Source organism: Filicampus tigris, chromosome 7, assembly GCF_054856515.1.
Source record: "Filicampus tigris isolate MCC_2025a chromosome 7, RoL_Ftig_1.0, whole genome shotgun sequence".
Lineage (NCBI taxonomy): Eukaryota > Metazoa > Chordata > Actinopteri > Syngnathiformes > Syngnathidae > Filicampus > Filicampus tigris.
This window is the reverse complement of record NC_141223.1, coordinates 1,650,493-1,670,673: the sequence shown is the minus strand read 5'-3', so window position 1 is coordinate 1,670,673 and position 20,181 is coordinate 1,650,493. Positions and strand designations below refer to the sequence as shown.

Here is a 20,181-nt window from a genome sequence, read left to right as displayed (position 1 = left end):
AGACCAAAAATGATCATTTTATATGAACTGAATTAAAGAGCAAATGAAAACAATGCAAGAAAGGTAAATCCTGCATAAAATGAAAACTACAAAAATGAAAACAAAAAACACATTACAAAATAAAATGTCAAAACAAACAAAATAATAACCAAACAACAACATTAAAAAATCAAAGTAATTCAAAGAAAAAAAATATAAATCGATTTAAAAGATTCAAAATAAAAAGGTCAGCACGGTCAGGCAAAATAACGACAAGCGCAGCATTTAGTGTTCACTTTGAAAAACCTTTACTCAAAATATCAACATTTTCTCAGCACGTATAAATAATGATTTAAGATTGATTTCCATTTTATACAAAAATAATACATTAAGAGAAGAAAATCAGACGCGCACACACACACAATGTGGGTGGAATAAGCGCCGCCTGGATTGGACGGCAGTAAGCACATGCACCTCATAACAGTCAATAAAGCGTCAAAGCGCTACCAACATCATGACCTAATGTTTCCGCGGGAATGTCTAATACTGTTGGGTGTCGGGACCCCCCCCCCCCCCCCACCCACCCGCCCGCCCCGATTCCATTGGGTTCACAACATGAAAGGAGTGGTCGCTTCTCAAACTGGGGGGAGGTCTCCAAGTTTATCATCAACAATATTCCTATCAAAACATGGATGATGGGGAGAAAAATTCTTGTCTACTTTGGCCTTTTTTCTTCCTGCAGGCAGCGTTACGGCAAAAAAAACAAACAAAAAAAAAACGCTTGTGCGAGTTGTTGTTGGTGCTGTCATTCACGTAGTGGATACATTGTGTGTGTATATATATATATATATATATATATATATATATATATATATATATATATATATATATATATGTATATACACACACACACACACACACACACATATATTCATTTTCTCATCTTCCTGCGCTGAATCTTTGCATAGTCCTCTGAAGATTGTCAACAAACAAACATACAAACAAAAATCACAGTATATACACACACACACAAGTGAGCGCCAAACAGGAAGACTTTATGGTGGCGGTAATACGCCAGATCAACAAGCGTCAGGATTGTCGCGCAGTCCGAAGGTGTGATTCGTTTTCCTCGTATGGTCACTTTGGGCAACAAAGTGGGTTTGGCAAGTGAATGGACCTCTTGGTAATGTTTGTAAACAACAGGCGGCAGGTTACTTGCGGGTGGCAGAAAGTGAGTGACTACCGCTGACCTGAACTGAAAATGACAACAATTTTTGCTGTGCCGCCGGATGTAACTTTATTTTGAGATCGAGAGACTACCAAGTAGCGGACTGACAGGGGACCGAACCACCATCATCAAATTTGAGGAAGACATATTCATGACAATGTTTGTCTTTAGCATAATGGCTAGCATGCTAGCTAACATCAGCTCTATAACATTCATTACAGCGTCAAATGTCTACGCTATTATTTTTATTTAGATTTTTTTTGTTTGTTTTGGGGCTTCTGCCATGACACCAGTAATAGCGCATTGATGTTCAAAACCATACAGACCCCCCTAGGGCATGACAAAAGTCCCATTCAACTACTTGTAAGTCAATGTTTCATCGACAGAGTTGTGAAGATTAAGTTTTTATTAAGGTTGAATTTTTGCCCAGTGCTGCTTTAAACAGTTTTTCACCATTTCAGTTATCTTGATTTTTTTCGGGGGGGGGGGGGGGTTGTTAGCGGTGTGGGTGCATGCCATGAGTCGACCATGCACACTATATAAGAACCGGAGCGCCTTTGTTCAAATTAGCGGCTATGCGCAACAATTGCGAAAAATCCATCTTCCCTTTGGATGGTCTGCTGGCTGGCCACCTTAGGGTGCCTCGTTGTCAGCCATAAGTGCGCGAACATCAAAGAGAGAAGGCAAAGGAAAAGCAAGGGGAAAAATAAAAAGCCGGACGTGACAGCCAACATGGGCTGGCGTGGCCATTTTAGAGCGCCTGGTCGTTGCAGCGTGGAAATGTCACGGGATATGGTTAAGCAGATCTATTTTTGCAGCTCAAATATGGAAGACTGCGTAGGCAGAAGAAAGATGCCAGACATAGTAGCCAGTCGACACTTGTGGCACCGGAGAGAACGGTGCGATGTTTCACGATTTTGAAGCCTCGTTTTATATTCTTAGCAATTTTTTTAATTCATCAAATTCGGTGGGGTTGTTGACAACACGCTTCTCAGTGGTGTGTCAAATTTACAAGACATATTTATTTTTACTTTGCAAGGACTTTATAATAATGCTGGTTTCCAATCAGAAAGTAGTACCGTCTTGAATCTTAGCCCTGGAATATAATCAACAGCAGTCTTCAAATATGGACGACCGATATCTGGTGCGTCTTGTTCAAAAAAATCCTACGTTGTCTTAATGATCGAAAGCTATTTCTCTTATAGATCGCTATCAGGCCATGATCATAATCTCAGATAAACATGAAATATATTATTGGGAGGTTTCTGTAGAAAATTTCCCTCAATACGTTTCGACTGACACGAGAAAGCCAAAATCATATTTTAAGCCATTTCCTCAATTCTTTCAAATTCACGTTCCTCCTGCCTTGGTCAAATGACATCGAAGAATTTGATGACGAGTTAAAAGTCTTCTGCCACCCGGAAGTACGTGTGATGTCACAGTGAAAAGGTTTACACCGCTCTAACCAATCGTACGTCTTGCTTGATCATGAGCCAGCGCCACGGAGGCCCCGATCCTCGCCTGACAGGCACTCTGGTCCATTCCGACGTGGCTGCCGCGTGGTCGTCACCCCTCTTGGTCGCTCGCCCGATTCGCCATCCGTCGTCATGGTGACGGGCAAGCAGGTAAGGTGGAAAAAAAAAAAAAAAAAAAAAAAAAGAAGAGGGAAAAAAAGCACTGGGGTTGCCGGGCAGCGAGGAGGTCAGGTGCACACGCTCTCACCACGCTTGAAGAGGACACTGTGGAAGAAAAACAGCAGACGTGAGTCAAAAAGTAGGGCAACGGTTTACAAAGTCAGGTTCGGGGGTAAAAAAATGGCTCCCGCTTTTTTCGAACCTGGATGGAAGCCAAACCTCAGAACTGTGTGGCGGATTTTGCTAAGCCACTCGTCCACCATGCTGCCATTTTTTTGAACAATACTATATACAATCATTTTGGTAGTTACTGCAATTTCCCGCGAATAATACACCCTTAAAAAGCATTTTTTTTTCTCCGTACTTGTATATGGTCTCCCGATTACACTTTATGATTATTATGTTAGTATAATTATAATGTATGAATGAATAAAAAATTTAAGATTCCAAACACACTGAACCAATCAAGTGTAAATGCTTTTCAATCCAGGTTAAAATGATCGAGGTCGTTCAAAGCATTTTTAAAATCGGGTTTTCCCAAATCGTGTTCACTTGTCTGCTCGTAACAGCTTTTAAACTTTTAATTATGCCAAGTACACTGAGTTAGCTTGTGTAATAAATTGCGCAATATAAGTCAAGCTGTGACTGCCTGCGTACAGATATGCTGCACTAAAATACTGTATTGGCATTCACTAAACATGTAGGAGCTTAAGAAAAGAAGACAGGGTCATGACACCAACTAGTGGCCGTAAAAAATAATGACACTTGGTGCCGTTAAGAAAAGCTTAGGTCGTAAATTCCACATCGTGCCACAGTGACTTCGCAAGGAGCAACAATTGTTCCAACGTCGGGTGACTTTACCGTATGCAAATAGCCAGCGATATGCCCTCATGGGCTCATATGTGCCGCTAACGGCTTGCTAGCGGGCTAATGTGGCAAACCGACGCACGACCATACAGACTAACTGCAGGATATGAGCAAAGAGCTTGTGCTTATTTTTCATGATGAACGCAGTGCTGAGAAGAACATCAACGAGCTAAGGAATACGGCGTTAGAAGGCAACTAAGCTCTTATTTAGCGGTACTGCTGCGACCGTACTGGAAACAGGAAATGAAATGTTCGCAACATTGCCGGAAAATGTATTATGTCATCTAAATTTTATATTACATGAATTTATAACATTATACATTAAATATGAACTATCAGGAACTGGTGAATGTCGATTGAATGTGAACAATTTTCATAATTTTTATCGACTCTTGCGAGGGACAATTTGGGATCTTTTTTTGCCCCAAAAATTGTGCATTAATAACAGAAATAAGAGTAATAGCTGTTTGGGCCTGTCATATATTGGGTGCATTTCCACTGTCAACCAGTAGATGGTGACACACTTTGCAACTGGTGAAAGAAGAAGAAACTGGTGAAGATTATTGAAAGTCTTCCGCTGTGATCCTGCTTTTTACGTCTACAGAAAGCAACAGCTGTAGTTTTTTTTTTTTTTATGATGTTTTACGACCGGGTAATAAATGAGCAAATTATTTTGTCAAGAAATTAGTAGGCGTTGAATCAGTACTTCTCCTGTTACTGCACAATTAATCGGACCCTGGCAGCGACGATTGAATGAACCTGATCGTCTGCGATTTTTACATTTCAAAAGCGGGCTCTTCTGCATATCTACCCAAGTATTCTCAACTCAACTAGTAGTCTGCCATCCACCAGAGGGCAAAATCATGATCAACGCTTCATTCGGCGGCCTAAAAAACAAACGAGTGAAAAGTTGTTTGGACTTGTTTCAGGTTCAGGGCATTAAATTATTATTTTTTTTTTTTATCATGTCCTCTAAAGTTATAATCCATTTGTTTTAAATGTCCATGTTGCGTTGCAAACTGTTTACATATTTTTGTTGAAAATTATTTGTGAATACTGTGATCATGATTACAATATTGATTCCAAAAAAAAGATGACTATTAAATATTTGAATTATAATAATGGTAGTTATTATTTTGGCCATAATCAAGCAGCCCTTCCACACCCTTTTATTTATCTATTTTTTTACACAACTATCAGTCCTTCTACTTAAGTACACAGTGTGAGTACTTTTGCCACACACCTGACCAAATAGATGCAGCCTGTTTGGGATTGTTTGTGGAATTTATTTGGAGCTGGCTGGCGGCGCAAACAGCTGATAACAAGGTGACCCGCAGGGCGGAGTGGTCAGCGTCAGGTGCAATAATGGAGGCTTTGTAGGTAAACAGGGAGTGTTGTTAAAAAAAAAAAAAAAAAAAAAAAAAGTGTCGTGAGAAGAAGGCGGGCCCGGCCAAAGAAAGCCCTGATAAGGAAATACCTGGGAGGGCCCGCCGGCTAATTGTTGCTTAAATAAATCACATGCCGGCCGGTATAAAGAAATGCTTGATTGCACTTGCATTCGAGCACTCCAATACAGGTAAAAAAAAAAAATCCAGGTCAAGTTTATATAAGGATACTACACTACACCATGTTACATTTGCCTCAGTTTCACAATTGTATTATTTTAATTTCCAACCATACAATAACATTTTTCGACGGCGTTCTTATTATTTGAAAATGATTACACTTTTATTACTTTACTTTTCGAGATTTTGACAATTTTAGTCATCAAGTTGCATTGATTTGTTTCTAAACATTTTTTCAAATTTAAAATCATGAAAAAGTAAATGACTTGGTGAAAGAGACGTGCAACTTTACATTTCGTCACGCACTTGTATGACTTTATTTAATTGTTTACTTCAATTGAATGTATTTGTATTTATATTTCATGTGCTTTATTTTACACTCATCAAATCTAAGACAAAACTATTTTCGACAATTATTTGGTGACAAGGGACTTATGACTTAACAATTTATAATACGATTTGGACATTTGCATCAATTTCAACATGTTAAAAAAAAATCATATTATATTTTTATTTATAATCTTAGAAAAAATACTAAAATAAAACTATTTGCCTTATGCTACTGTATATATATTTCTATTGACAATTATTTGTCTCAATTTCAATTTTATTTCTACTATTATTGTTATTATTATATAGCAATTTACAGTTTTCGGCAATAATTATTTGCTCAATTTCAATATTAGTTTTTTGATTTTCTTTGTTCCATTATTTCACTGTCAATCACCAAAAATTGAAAACAAATTGCTCGGCACCGCGTTTGTCTCAAAGTGACAATCCAAGCGAGTGCACGTTTGGAAGCATCTCGCGGAGCGTCTTTTGCACGGCAAGCACTCGACTGAAGCTTCTTTCCTTTGCCCTCCCTCCCCATCTGTCACGCGGCGTGGCGCCGTCAGCGCTCGGCCTCGCTCAGCGTGGGAAATTGAGCGTGTGAACGCAGCGACGACATTTCAGGCCACGGCCAGAAAGAGGAAGCAGAGCAGTGAAAACGACACTTCGGGCTGTCGATATGGCGTGGAGCTCATGAGTCGATTTTTATTTTTGAAAGATATTCTGGATTGCTGTCAATCTTACAACAGACCCGTGTTTGCAGTGGATATAAAAAGTCCGGTTCAAATGCCGGCTTCTTGTGATAGAAAACAGCGTGACCAAGATAAGCAATTTCAAAACTTTTCGCGCCATTTCAGTGAGCCATAACCTGAAAATGTTGATAGGGGCAGTAATGTGTTTGCACACCCTCATAACTGGGGTGTGGCTGTGTTCAGAATTTAAATTCATATTAAATGGGAGTCACCTCACACCTGCCACCAGTTCAAGGATCTAAGCTAAAACCCCCCAAAAGTTTAGAGTTTCCAGTAGTCTTTCCCTGACATTATTTGTGCATTCCATCAGACGCTAATGCCTTGAGTTGTTAATAAAAGCTAATAATATACTTTGCCGTCTCTTGTTGCCTTTTTTTACACAATACGACAAAGTTCAGAGGGCCGACGATTTGAAAACGAGAAACATCGTTTTACAATTGAAAGCCGAACCCGTTTAAACCATCAAGAGTCTTCACTCAAATGAAAAATGATGTCCAATGTTCATTTATCCACTTGGTTGGATATTCATACAATTTTTTTCGATATTTAGAACGTGTGTTTCACCAAAGTTTACATGCGATAAAAACACTGAACTGAACTAAATTGGGAGGAGAAAAAAAAAAAAAAAAGAAGAGGACAATGCTCCCCCTCCCCCGCGTACTGCTCGCTATCTACTGTAGCATGACACCGAGCTTGAGAAGTTGGATTAAAAGCCTCATTTCCTCACGCCATCAATCAACGCGCGTTCAGCTCCAAGGAACGAGAGGCAGATTGGACAGGAAATGGAAGGACGGAGGAGTATATTTGCGTGTGTGTGCGTGTGTGTGCATTTACTGGACTAATAAAACAAAGTATTTACCCAGGAGAGACCCCCGAGTTGCACCATCTTGTTTACCGGAGCATCCTAATGTGTGACAGGAAGTCAACAAGTCAACACGCCATCATAGGAAAACACTGTGTGTGCTGTGTGTGTGCGCGTGGGTGAGCGCTCATTAGGATGCGTGTGTTCATCTCAGAGATATTGAGGAAAATGTTAAGCAAGAAAAAAAAAAAAAAATGCAAAGAATGTCGGTTTATTCATCCATTATTGAAATAAACATTTTGATACAAGAACTTTAACCATAATGAGTTTGTCAAAATTGGAATTCATGTGTTAGTCGCTGAGAAAGGAAGGGAAAGGGAAATGAATACATATGTGAAAATAACTAGGACATGGGCAAAAGAATCTTAAATAAAAGTTAGAAAAATATATTTTCGCCATCCATTGAAGGACAAATAATAATGAATTTTTTTTTAATAAAGATGATCGTTTGTAAATAAACTAGTGTCTTCAAAATAAACATATTCGTGACATGAAGGAAAATCCCGAAAAAATGTAAAACGTTCAATTTCAGTTCAAAACAACACTAAAAAAGCCAAATTGGAATAAAATAAATAGAATAGTTTTGGCGTATATATGTCTCTCTATTTTCGAACGGCAGATATTATTTGAAAACCATTGATATTTTAATAGAATTTCTTAAACATTTTCTTCAAAACATTAAAACAACTAAGACCTTTTAAAAACACAAAAATAACCATTCGAGAGAGAGATTTTTTTTTAATATGCCTTTTTTCTTTTTGTGTTTTTTTTAGAGGTCTTGGAAAATATTATGTCTGTTGTATTATGTTTTAAAGAAAACCAATCCATCAATTATTTATTGTTTTGAATGTAATATTTTTAAATATAATATGTAACTTCTTAAAAATAGGTGAGAAATACGGTGAAAAAAAATGTAATTGCCTCTATCAATGAAATATATTTGAATCATTTTTATAGGTTATAGTGTCTTCAAAACATATCAAAATAGGTATGACAGGATGAAAAATACTTTAAAAACTATTTTTTTTAAAATACAGTCTATCAATTTAGTATTAAAAAAAGAATAATAGATAAGTATATACAGATCTGGAAAAAGAGACAATTTCGAAATATGAACTTGATTTTGCTATTTATGTGTACTGTATATGTTTTAGACGGATGAGCATTTTGGTCTTATTTTTTAAAAAAACTTAAAACTTACAGTAACTCACAGATTCCTAATATAAAACATTGTTATTTTGAGCATTTATTTGAAAAAAAAAAAAAAGGGTGATAAGAAATGGAATGCTTCTTCCTTGGCCCACGTCCCAGCCGTCTGCAAAGCTTCCCCGTAATTTTTTTTTTGCAAAAAGCGTTGGCATGTTAGTATGTTAATCATTGTGCTTCTAGCGCCAATATTGTCATTTTGTGAGCTCAAAGAATGTAATTAAGAAGCTACGCCCACGCGAATAGCGACCCGATCGTGAGCCGCGAGCGCGGCGCAAAGTGTCGAGCGGGCGCACGGGAGCCGCTTTGGCCGTCGGGACTGACCGTCTTGCTGGCCGACATGGAGCCGAGTGCGGCGATGCTGTTGGCGTCCGTCACCACCATGGCCGACGGGAAGCGTGACGGATGAGAATATTGCGGCGGCTCCTGCTTGTGAGGGTACACTGCAGGGGGATGGGAGAAGAAGGAAAAACAAAATAAATGCTTGCATTTGGAATGAATGAGAACACAAGTAGAACGTTTGTACAACAATAGTCGCCAGGGTGTTGATCGGACAGGAAACGCTGCTGTCCAAATGCCACACCTGTGAGGTGGATGGATTATCGCTCTCAAGGACATATTCCTTATCGTCTGCGAAAAACAACTGCTATGACTGCGGCATTTCCATTGATTCCAACGGGGAAACACGCTTTGAGAATGTTTGGGGTAGGGCCCCCGACATTTAGGTCGATGCTGATACTGGACCGAAAAAAAAAAAAAAAAAAAAAATTCTGCTGCATCTACTGATTACATTTATAATGAATAAAACAAATTCGTTTTTGGGTCTCTTAATGCAGACATTTTCAAGTACAAAAGCAAAATTAAAGGCACGAACCGATTCATTTCGCTTTGGTTTTGGGCCACAAACGTGCGCGGTGCCTCGGCAACATAACGAGTGAAGCTACTGGCAAAAAAACAATGATTCATCATTCGTTCAATCGATTTCTTCGCCACGACGCCTTTCTCGCACGTCAAAACATGTCCTCTTTGACAAAATTCTTCATCTTTGACAGCCCGATAAAAAATGCTCTGTCAGCCCGTGCGGACGGGCGCACTGAATTAGGAAATATTTTGCCAGCAACGCACCAGTGATGCAGTCCAAGCCCAAGTATAAATCTGATCAACAGATGCAGTAGTTACAGCAGAGATATTATTTGCTGACGGGCACCAAGAGGAGAAGAAGCGCGAAAGTTGCTACGTACTGTGCGAGTGCGTGACGGCGGCCATGAAGGGCTGCTGGCTCATGTGAGCGGGCGACTGCTGCATCAGGCTCTGCTGGTGGGGACTGTGAAGCTGCTGCGAGAACTGGACGGGCTGCAGGGCGGCCAGGCTGCCCGCCACGCTGTTGATCACCGACTGAGACTGCGACGTGTTCAGACCTGGACGCAAAACACGGGTTAGGGTTTTAAAATCGGATTCCAAGCCAGGGTTAGAGTTTGGGCTTCAAACATGGGAAAGGGTTTGAGTCAAGGGTTCAAAGTGGGGTTTTCGAGACCAGGTCGGGGTTTCAAAATAGGGTTTGAAGCCAGGGTTAAGGGTTCAAATCAGGGTTTCAAGTAAGCGTGAGGGTTTCCAATAAGGGTTTGAAGCCAAGGTTAGGGTTTCGCACATGGGTTAGGGTTTTAAAATAAAGTTTCTAGCTGAGGTGAGGATTTCAAAAAAAGGGTTAGGGTTCCAAGCTAGGGTTGGCGTATCAAAGTAGGGTGTCAAGCCTGGGTTAGGTTTGTAAACACGTGATAGAGTTGGGGTTTCAAGTCCATCTTAGGGTTTCAAAATCAGGTTGCAAGCAAATGTCAAATGTCGTGATTGAGGCTTTTTTTTTCCTTTGTTTTTGTTTTTTTTTGTACGTACTTTGCGCGATGGCCATGACTCCAGAAAGCGGCATGATGGGGTTTTGCGTCTGCTGGTGGCTGTGATGCGAACTGTGGATGTTGGTCAGAGTGCTCACCGGAGGGAGGCCGCCGCCCGAGCCCGAAATCTGAAACCACACGGGGACCATTACTGCTTCGACCAACTCAGTTACAATAGCATCATTTCTTGCACTTTGGCAAAAATAAAAAGGAACAAAACGTTAACATTTGGACCACAAAATATATCCATCCATTATCCAATCCGCTTCTCCCCACAAGGGTCGCGGGCGTGCTGGGGCCCATCCCAGCAGTCTTCGGGCAGTAGGCGGGGGACACCCTGAATTGGTTGCCAGCCAATCGCAGGGCACACAGACACAAACAAACATCCGCACTCACAATCACACCTAGGGGCAATTTAGAGTGTCCAATCAACCTAGCATGCATGTTTTTTTGGGGGAATGTGAAACCGGAGTACCCGGAGAAAACCCACACAGACACGGGGAGAACATGCAAACTTGAGGCCGGAGCCGGAATCAAACCCACGACCTCTGAACTGTGAAGTGGACGTGCTAATCAGTCAACCACCGCGCTGCCCCCAAACAATATATTTATTTGAAAAATCTGAAATGTCCACTTGTATCGTTACAAGCAGCATCTTTCTATCGTTTCCTTGTCATAAAGCAAATATTTGAACAAGGCACAGTACAGAACCTACAAAAAAAAACAAAAAAAAAAAAAAAAACATACACCTACGCGCCATCTATCTGTCGGTGTGGCGTTTAATCGATGAGGACAGAAAGTTTCTTTGTCCGCCGAGGGACCAACATGGCAGCATAATGTGCTACTTGTGCTAAAACGCGGAGTGGCTCTTATCTAATCTGAGGGCCGGCGATGTCGGGAGTCGGAGTCAGGGTGGGGGCGGGGCCACCCAGGCGCGCTCACTCACCATCTTGGCGTCGGGTGACAGCAGACTGTGGCTGGGGTCCAGGCCGCCCGGAGACACCTGCTGGAGCACCGACTGGCTGGTGGCCATGCCGCTGCTAGCGTGGTGGCTAATGCTAGTGGACGACGTCACCTCGCCGGGCCCTTGGCTGTAGCGCACTGAAATAGACAACAAAACAAATCAGATCTAAGTTTACTCTGTTTACTCAAATATTATGCTAAACAAAGCCTTTTTTTATTGTATTGTTTGTTAGGAAAAAAAATAACACAAAAACAGGAAGTCTGGAGGAGCGGATGGTACTGGAAAGAAGCGCAAATTTAAAAATGTGTCTTTGAAAATAATAAACATTGTACATTCGCAAAACAACATTAACACGGGGAGGCTAGCTCACTAGCAGTAGCTTCCATGCTGCGAACGTTAAGAATTTAAGAAGAAAGTTCATTTCTTGTCTACTCCGGCAGACGCTTTTGAAAACAGCAGTTTCGTATGTCAGCATAACAACATCAGATCCCGCTCTCGCGCCGCTTCTTTACCTCAGCCTGACAGAGCAAACAAACACATTGCCCCCGTTACCCCGGTCCCTGCTATCTATCTACCTCGTTCGGCCAAGGCCATCCCGCGTGACGACATGTGCTCGTCCTCACTGCCATACGCTATGCTAGGCTAAGCTATGCTAAGCTAAAGCCGTGGAATGCTAGGCGACAACACTGACTGACAGTCGACTGTTTGCCGATGCAAGGCCCCCGCTGTGATATCAACAGAGTCAACATTACACAATTACAAGCAATGTCAAACACATTCTTATCCACGCATGCACACACGCACACTCACACAGACTGTTTGCACTCAAGATCTCCCATCTTCCTCTCTGTCCATGACCCAGGTGTGACAGCGGAACGCCCTACCTACCTCCCTACCTACCTACCAAACACACACATACACACACTAGAGGTTGTAGACTAGTTGACTGAATTACTCTACGAGGACTTTTAGAGCGTGACGTCAACTAGCTTAGCCCATCGCCCTCTTTGATTGAAATTGTCTTTTAGGGGATTGTCAACAGTGGCTGAGTACTTCCCACGGCCTACAATCATGCTCTTGTATTCTAGCATGTACATATGTGGTGTGTAAATTTCATGTATGAACTGTCCATTGTCGATGAACACGGATTTCAAAGCATCCCCCTCTCCTTTAGTTAAAAAATAAAAATAAAATCATAGTTCTATACTAAAAAACATCAATGACGTCATCAGCAACTAGCGACGTAGACTCGACTTTCCTCACATTAGTGTCAATTTTTTTTTTTTAAATATGACGTCCAACCTGTAACATGAACACCCGCACACACTCACACACGATCATCGATCGTGTCATCGATGCTACCGTAGCAACTGGTAGCATCTTAGCAATTGTCTTTTGACACAGTTGTCAAGAACAGGGCATGACATCAAAATTTTCATTCATCAGACTTTTCAGAAGTCTCGCTTTAGTTAGCATAGCAGCTGTTAGCATTTGATTTTTCAGATATCAATATATTTTACTCCTTACTTGTTCACGTTAGCAAAGCTAGAAGAACGTTGTTTTGATAGCCAAAGCTAGGCTAGGTTTGTTTACTCCTCAGTACGTGCGCAATGAAAGTTAAAAAAAAAAAAAAAGAGGGGAAACTATTTTGTGTGCAGGGAAGTTTTTAAATGATCCTCTTGTGCTAACTAAGCAGGTACCGTATACAACTGACAATAAAAATAAATAAATACATGTTTACTTAAGTACATTTGAGCACTGATGGTGTAGTGGTCTCATGGCAGTGACTCACTGCGGTGACCCATATTGGGACAGACCTAAAGTCATAACAACTTAAGTACATTTCTGAGTCTGTAGTTTTTTGTTTTATTTTTACTTTTACGTTAACTAGAGGTTAACGTTTAGTTTGTGATTGTGTGGTACAGGGTACATGATATACAGTATTGCGTTTTAGGGGCCACGTGCATTGAGCGTGTGCCTTGCGTGTCTTGATGCAATATTTGCCCAACTGTGCACTAACTGCTAATTGTGTTGACTGAGGTTAATTAAGTCATCCGTCTTGTTTTTTTTTCAGGGGGGGGGGGGTTCACGGTGAGGTGTGAATCTCCACAAACATGGTCACTTCACTTCATTTGCTCACAACTTAGCAACCAAACACCGTAGAACAAAGATTTGTAAACATTTTTTTTTCTCAGGAGCACCTCATAATCCCGACACCAACCGAAATATTTACGACCTGCTTCAGAGAAATTAACTGCAATTCGTTTTTGATTACAATACATATTTATATACTGTATGCACTTTTTTTTTTTATAAATGATACAGAACACTAAGACAAATTATTTCCCAGACCCCTCACCTACACTCGTGGAGCCCAGTTTGAGAACCACATTTTTTTTTTTAGAATCCAAATGAGTCAGCGCCATGTAAGCGCCTGGTAGTTGACGGGGCGGTGGGACGCTTAGGGGACAACATCCGTGGGCCACCTCAGGCTAGCTGGAGGACAGGGCCGCATTGAGAAAAGACAAGGCCCGCCCGGCGCCGCGCTGACAAAACAAGAGGACGCGATACGTCCTGCGGAGACCCAGGAGGTCTGTCATATGCAGGCCGGACACAATGAGCGCTGCCTGGGGTTGGGGTAGGCGGCCTTTGGTACTACCTGGCTCTCACGTAGGGCAGCTGCAGTTTTCTTGCAAGAGATCAGATCATTCACGAGAGATTGGTTGAATTTGTGTGAACAGACCTGTTAGCAATCGACGCCAAGCTCGCAGTAAAGAGACTGACTACTGATGACCTGAATTGAAACGATGGTAGCTTGTTGTTTGAGGTCGAGCTGCCAAATATATGCTAAAAGGTTTCGTTTTCTTTTTTTTTTTTTTTTTTTTTTTTTAGAATCACTTAGTAAACAAAATGAATCCAGCAGAAACAAAATGAATCCAGCAGAGCCTGTGGGTGAGGAGAAGGACTGAACCGATTAGTTGACCAGTCAAACAAACGAGTCAACTTTACTACACCGCATCGACATTTAAAGCTTCGTGTCAACTAACTGCTAATCATGTATGATTGTACAGAGGACTTGCAACTTGGCCATCTTCCGCCATTGCTGGACTCTTAACACATCAAATTGTCTGCCCAATAAGGCGCCAAAGTGCTCATACGCCTGCGCACGTCTGACAGTATGAAAAAAAAGCCAGTTGTGGATGAGAGAATGATGATTAGCCTCGCTAGCTTTGGCTATTCCAATCGCTGCTAGTTGTAAAATATTCATACTGGCGGGGCACAGGTATGTACCTGTGCATAATGTTTGCTTTGGTTGTCTTGGAGTCATTTAAAAAAACATAACGGCTAGCCGACACTCTCCATTTTCAGCTTCAAAAGAGCAAACTGTGCCACTAATCGGAGCAACATAAAAGTCAAATTAGTTCCTCAATGGCCACGTTAAAGTGGAAGTCAATCCCCAAATTGTCTTGCCGATATGTTCTATGCGACCCCACTAGCCGAAACATGCCATTCTGATGAATATTGCGTTTGCGGGATATGAATGAATCTGCAAAAATCAACTCGTTTTCATCCATTTTGTCACTTGCTGTCGACTAAAAATGACATCACAGTAACTCAGGGCCCAGGTAATCATGCCAATCAACCAATCACGACTCCGCTTCAGAAAGCAGGTGAGCACACGTCTCACGTCACGTCGGACACCGGCTGCATTGGAGAACGAATGTGCATGGGAATATTTAGCCGCTATCGAGCATTGAATTCAACGAGCAGTCCATGAAGCCCAGCTAGACAGTTTAGCAACTTTCGTCTTTGTTACTGGATGGCTTGTCTCACACGCCGTCCCAAGCGGCAGACGACGGGAGTTTGGCCGCTTGACGCGATCCCAAAAAAGCGACAAATCCTCATTCAAGCCATTTCCCCTCTTTCCTCGGTGGCTCCGCCTCGGTCACATGACATGGACATGTTTGTTTGCAAGTGGAAAGCGCTCTCTCTCGCCACCTGAAAGTACAAAAGTTTGGTTGTTGCATTCGGCCAAAATCCCGGAGGGGGAAAAAAACCAAACCCAAACTCCTGATTGAAACTTGTCAAGTGTACTTGCAGAATTTGTCCCTCGAGTTGCCTCCCAGCAGTTGGAGTTATGAGCGGCCCTGAACAAAGCGGCATCCTGATGCTTTTAGAGGTCCAGATAACTGCCCTTTTATGAGCGTCCTTCCATTGTGTGCCGAGCGGGGGTCAGCGTCCAATGGAGTGCTTTATTGTCCCGCCGTCGTGTTTACAAGGCCCGACCGGCCCAGGGTTGCGGGGCCCTCCAGTATGTCCGCGCAGACAATATGAAGTCGGACAAACTGGAGGACGGGCGCTCGGGGACAATGAATCAGGGTTAAACGACTGGTTTGTCTTTTGATTTGGCGTTTTGAAGCTGAATAGTCCTCATGTTGTGTTGTCTTAGCATAGCAATGAAGTGCTCCAACATGTTGCTGTTGTGCTACCTTATAATGCGGCCTTGAAATGAAATCGCGCCAGTTCCAAAAGAAAAATCTGATTTCCAATTGTAAAAATGTGCTTCTTGAGACTTTTTTGTGGGTCTACTCATGATAGGCAAGTCTCCCAAATTTCATGTTGCTAAGTAAAACAGTCTTCGGGGGCTATATTTGACTCCCCCCCCCAAATTGTTGTGGTTGGGTTTTTAGAGTTTTGTGGTGAGTCATCAAAATTGGCCATCAAATCTAAATCCTTTGCAATATAGTGCATCCCTCTAATGTCCATGGTTCAAATTTGGTAGCGATCAGACAACGTTATGGGAGGAGACGGTCCGAGAAGCAACCCCGGAAATGAAATGATTGGAAAATGGCAATTTCGAACTTCTTGTGTATTTTTGGGAATGGCTTTTGGAGACTTTACGCATCATAAACATGTCTACCAAATATCATATTGTTACATAAAACTCCCTTCGAGGGCTGAATTTCTCCCTAAAACATTGTAGTTGATTTGTGAAGAGTATTAGCTTTTAAAAGTTAGCCATTCAACTTTGCTGCCACATCCAAAGACGAAAACTCGAGTGTTTTAGAATTTATGGGGGCAATGTGTTTATGCCGTCCACCTGTTTAGAGTTTGTGCTTCAAATCTAGTCAAAGTCGAACTAAATCTTTCTGGTTATAACATTTATGAAGGACTCGTGGAAACGGCCGAATGATCTGGTCCGACCGCTCGCCATGGCCATCGGAATCGATGAAAACTCACAAAGCGAGAGGCAAAATCGTCGATCCGACCCACCGGTGAACTCTCGGGCATGAGCGAAGGTGCGGCGAAGGAAAGAAAGCGGGTGAGGCGGGAGGGGTGCGGGGGTGGGGGGCCGGCTGGTCGTGGGGGATTAGCATCTCTCAGCCTTTCCTAGGGGCTCATCAGTCCTGTCTGGCCCAAAAAGAGCCAATACCCCAGTGGACAGCTCCTGCTGCTCCAAGTCTGCAACCAGCCTCTGCAGCCCATAAAGGTAAAAGGGAGGGGAGGGGGGCGGGGGGGTGTAAAATGTGACCCAGCCCCCCCCCCCCCCCCCACACTCTCCTTGAGGGACTAGCAGAGATAAATGAACCTAGTTTGCAGTCAGTGCAGTCTTCTAATACAGCAGACAATGGGGACCCCCGCCGAGGAAGGGGATAGTCCGAGCAGCTCCTTATCAAAGGCCTGAGAGATGTCGTAGCAAAGGACTTTAATTGTCCATTAAGCATGCATAATACAGGCCGTGCCCCAGCAACGCAATGAGACACCCCGCCGGGACATTATGGGCCGACACTGAAAAACAGCTGATGCCGTCGGAGGGACGCCAGCGGGACGCTTTGTAAGCGGCCAGCTGAGAGCCGGGCCCATGGCGGAGGTCGACGCTTGGTCGGGTGAGCGCGGCCAGCGCGGCAACCCGCGGCCGGCCGGCCATTCGTACACCACTCGCCGGGAGGCGCAGGGAACTCCGTGGTCATTGGATTATGTAGATCGGGGGTGGGAAATTTAAACGCTGGACCACCTAACCAGGTGTATGACCAAAAAAAAAAATTTTTTTTTTTTCCTATTTGGATTATGGACAAAATACATGCAAAAAAAAAAACGTTCTCATTATATGATAACGCGTGTATCTACCACCCTAGCCCAATAACACAGGCTTTGAAGCAAACAACAAAATAACCACATGGCACATAACTGTCATTTTTTTTCCAGGGCAAAGGGCTCTCTCGCGTCAAAATGACCATTCAAGGACAGCACAAAACGTCTGAGCAAGAAACCAACATCAAGTGCAAAAACTCATTTTGTACGTACATTTCACAAAACTCACTCCATATTTTACTATTATTGTGATACTATATTTGTCCAATTCCGCGAACAATGATTAGGCCTACTCACGTAGTATAGGGCAGTGTAAGTGCAACCAAGACATGTCTGCCATCTAGCAGAGTTTGCTGATATTACAACTTAAAACCACAGTCAAGCCCTGCATATTTGCATTTTGGCTCCCACGGATTTGCATATTTGTGGATTTTTTCCCCTTTAAATGTTCTTTTTCTTTCATTTTTTAATTTGGGGATTTTGTCCGTCTTTTCCAAGATTTTCCCCCCTTTCCCCGGGTTTCTCGTATATTGAATGTTCATCAGTGTTTTTAGACTCAGTGACTTCCATACTTAAATCGACTTCATCGACAGGGATGCGCTAGTTGAACAAATTTTGATTCGTCATTTGAAAAGACCACATTTTGCTCAACGAAGTTTTGACTGTAAAAAGTCTAACCCCCCTTTCAAAAGCCAGGTTTTTGTGAGATTTGAAAAAAATGAGACCAATATAAATCACTTCCAAACTTTTTTCACCATTAATATGACCTACAACCTGGACAATATTTTCTCGAGGGCAAAGACAAATCAACAACTGAGATAGTGTGGTTGCACAATTGTGCACACCCTCATATAACTGAGCATGTGGCTGCGGTCAAAATTAAGCAATAACATTCAAGCTCACATTAAACGGCAGTCAGCACACACCTGCCACCTTTTAAAGTAGGGCCTGACCGTTATGGATATTTTGAGGCCGATTTTGATTCTGATATTTGGCAGGATAAAATTGAACCATTTAAAAGACGGTAAAAACCAACCCATTTTTTTGCAGATTCAGTTTTTTTTAAAAGAGCTAACTGTAGTCGACTAAATCGGCCGGCCGATTAATCGGTTGTGGTGTAAGTTAAAGTGCCTCTAATGAACGCCAAATAAAGTTCGGATGCTCTAGTAGGCTTTTCCTGACATTATCTGAAAATAAAATAATTCTATTGGTTCAATGGAAGTTGACCCCAGTTAATGCTGGAAATAAAACCATATAAAAGTCTTTGTTAGGTTTCGGGAGAAATAACGCATTTACCGTATCTTTGCTTTTTATTGTAGGCAAATCCTCTTCAAATTCTAGCACACATTTTTGTGGGAAAAAAAGGTGGGAGCTTTTATTTTCAGGCCGTATCGCTCCGCCCAACAGCAAGAAAAGAAGGCAAATAGACAACGGAGCGGAGAGGTTTATCAAAAGGTAAAAGAGCAAAGCCAAGGCAAACACTTTGTTTTCCCTCGTGTTCGGACACGAGTGGACACAATAGTGGCGCTCGCCGCCACTTTTATGGCGGCTGAGTGATGGCGCGGCGGATAAAGCTATCAGCTTTGTTGTTATGTCGTATACACGGCAGGTAGACTTTGTCAACAGCCATCACTCGCAAGGCAAACACCGGCCTCGGGGTGAAATGGTCACGGCGGTACGGCGACCGCTTTTCCTCGCGGCCAAACGCGGAAGTGGCGGCGCGGCTGGGCGGCGACCCGCCGCCGCCGCCGCCGCCGGCCCCTCCCCGGATTGACCCCGGGCCGACCCCGAGCCCGTCACAGGACGGCCGCCCTTTGTGCCCTCTCGGGCCGGCGCGCTGACTTTGGAGTGGAGATTGCAGGTACAATGCGGATTGTTCTCAGTGTGTTGTCCGAGATCCGAATGACAATGGCATTTGCTCAGCTCCACTCACTCACTCACGCTCATTGATCACTCGTCTGTCTTTCTCTCGCTCTGTGATCGCGTCAACGCATGCGGCCTCGTCAAACAACAGCTCTCATACCTGCCTGCGACTATTTCAGGAAGTCACCCGGTGCCCGTGATGCACATCTCACCAATAGAATATACAGACACACACACACACACACATATACATATATATATATATATATATATATATATATATATATATATATATATATATCGGGGCAAGCCAAGTTGAGACCTTTTTAAATTGCTGTAAATTAGCAGTGTTTCAAATACAGTAAAGAACTTCCATAAATAAATCGGCACCGATTTGTAATTATGATGCGTTTTATTTATTTTTGTAACTTACGTCACAGCCATTTTACGTATTTAATTATTCTATTTAATAGAAAAAATACTGCAGATGAATAAAGTTGTCAAATTATGCTCGTGGTTTTGTTTTTCTTTTGATGGATTTATTTTTCGTTCAATTATTTATATAAACATTTTGGATTTATTGTAACATGCATTGTAATCATTTTTAAAATCAGTTTCTTTTATTTATTTTAGCTTGCACATATTTCAATTTTTAAAAATTTCTTTTTATAACTTTATTTACATTTAGTTTTGCATTATTTTAATATTAATTTCTATAATTACTTGTTTTCTTTTATTGTTTTTACAACTGTTTCAATCAATATATTTTATCATATTACTTATTTATGATTTTAAGGTATTAAAATTGTGTTTAGTTAAATGTATTTATGATTTTAAGGTATTAAAATTGTGTTTAGTTAAATGTATTAATTGTTATTTTACTAATTGGATTCTTTACCATTTTTTTTATAGATAATAGTATTCATTTTCAAAAATCCCAAATTCATTT

At 41.9% G+C, this 20,181-nt stretch overlaps 1 protein-coding gene across 5 annotated transcripts in view; it reads right to left on the bottom strand.

The window, feature by feature from the left end:
- Positions 1-270: 270 nt before the first annotated feature.
- The window catches only part of hnf1ba (HNF1 homeobox Ba), a 47,863-nt gene continuing 27,952 nt past the window's right edge, over positions 271-20,181 (bottom strand). For 4 of the 5 annotated variants that reach the window (XM_086036668.1, XM_086036669.1, XM_086036670.1 and 1 more), the window contains 6 exons: positions 11,259-11,413; positions 10,314-10,440; positions 9,665-9,841; positions 8,748-8,866; positions 7,215-7,259; positions 271-2,946 (listed from right to left, as the gene is read on the bottom strand). In XM_086036668.1, the coding sequence (XP_085892794.1) occupies positions 2,926-2,946; positions 7,215-7,259; positions 8,748-8,866; positions 9,665-9,841; positions 10,314-10,440; positions 11,259-11,413 (644 nt within the window). In that variant the 3' untranslated portion in view covers positions 271-2,925. The remainder of the gene's footprint in view (positions 2,947-7,214; positions 7,260-8,747; positions 8,867-9,664; positions 9,842-10,313; positions 10,441-11,258; positions 11,414-20,181) is intronic. The other variant, XM_086036671.1, reaches the window with a different exon arrangement.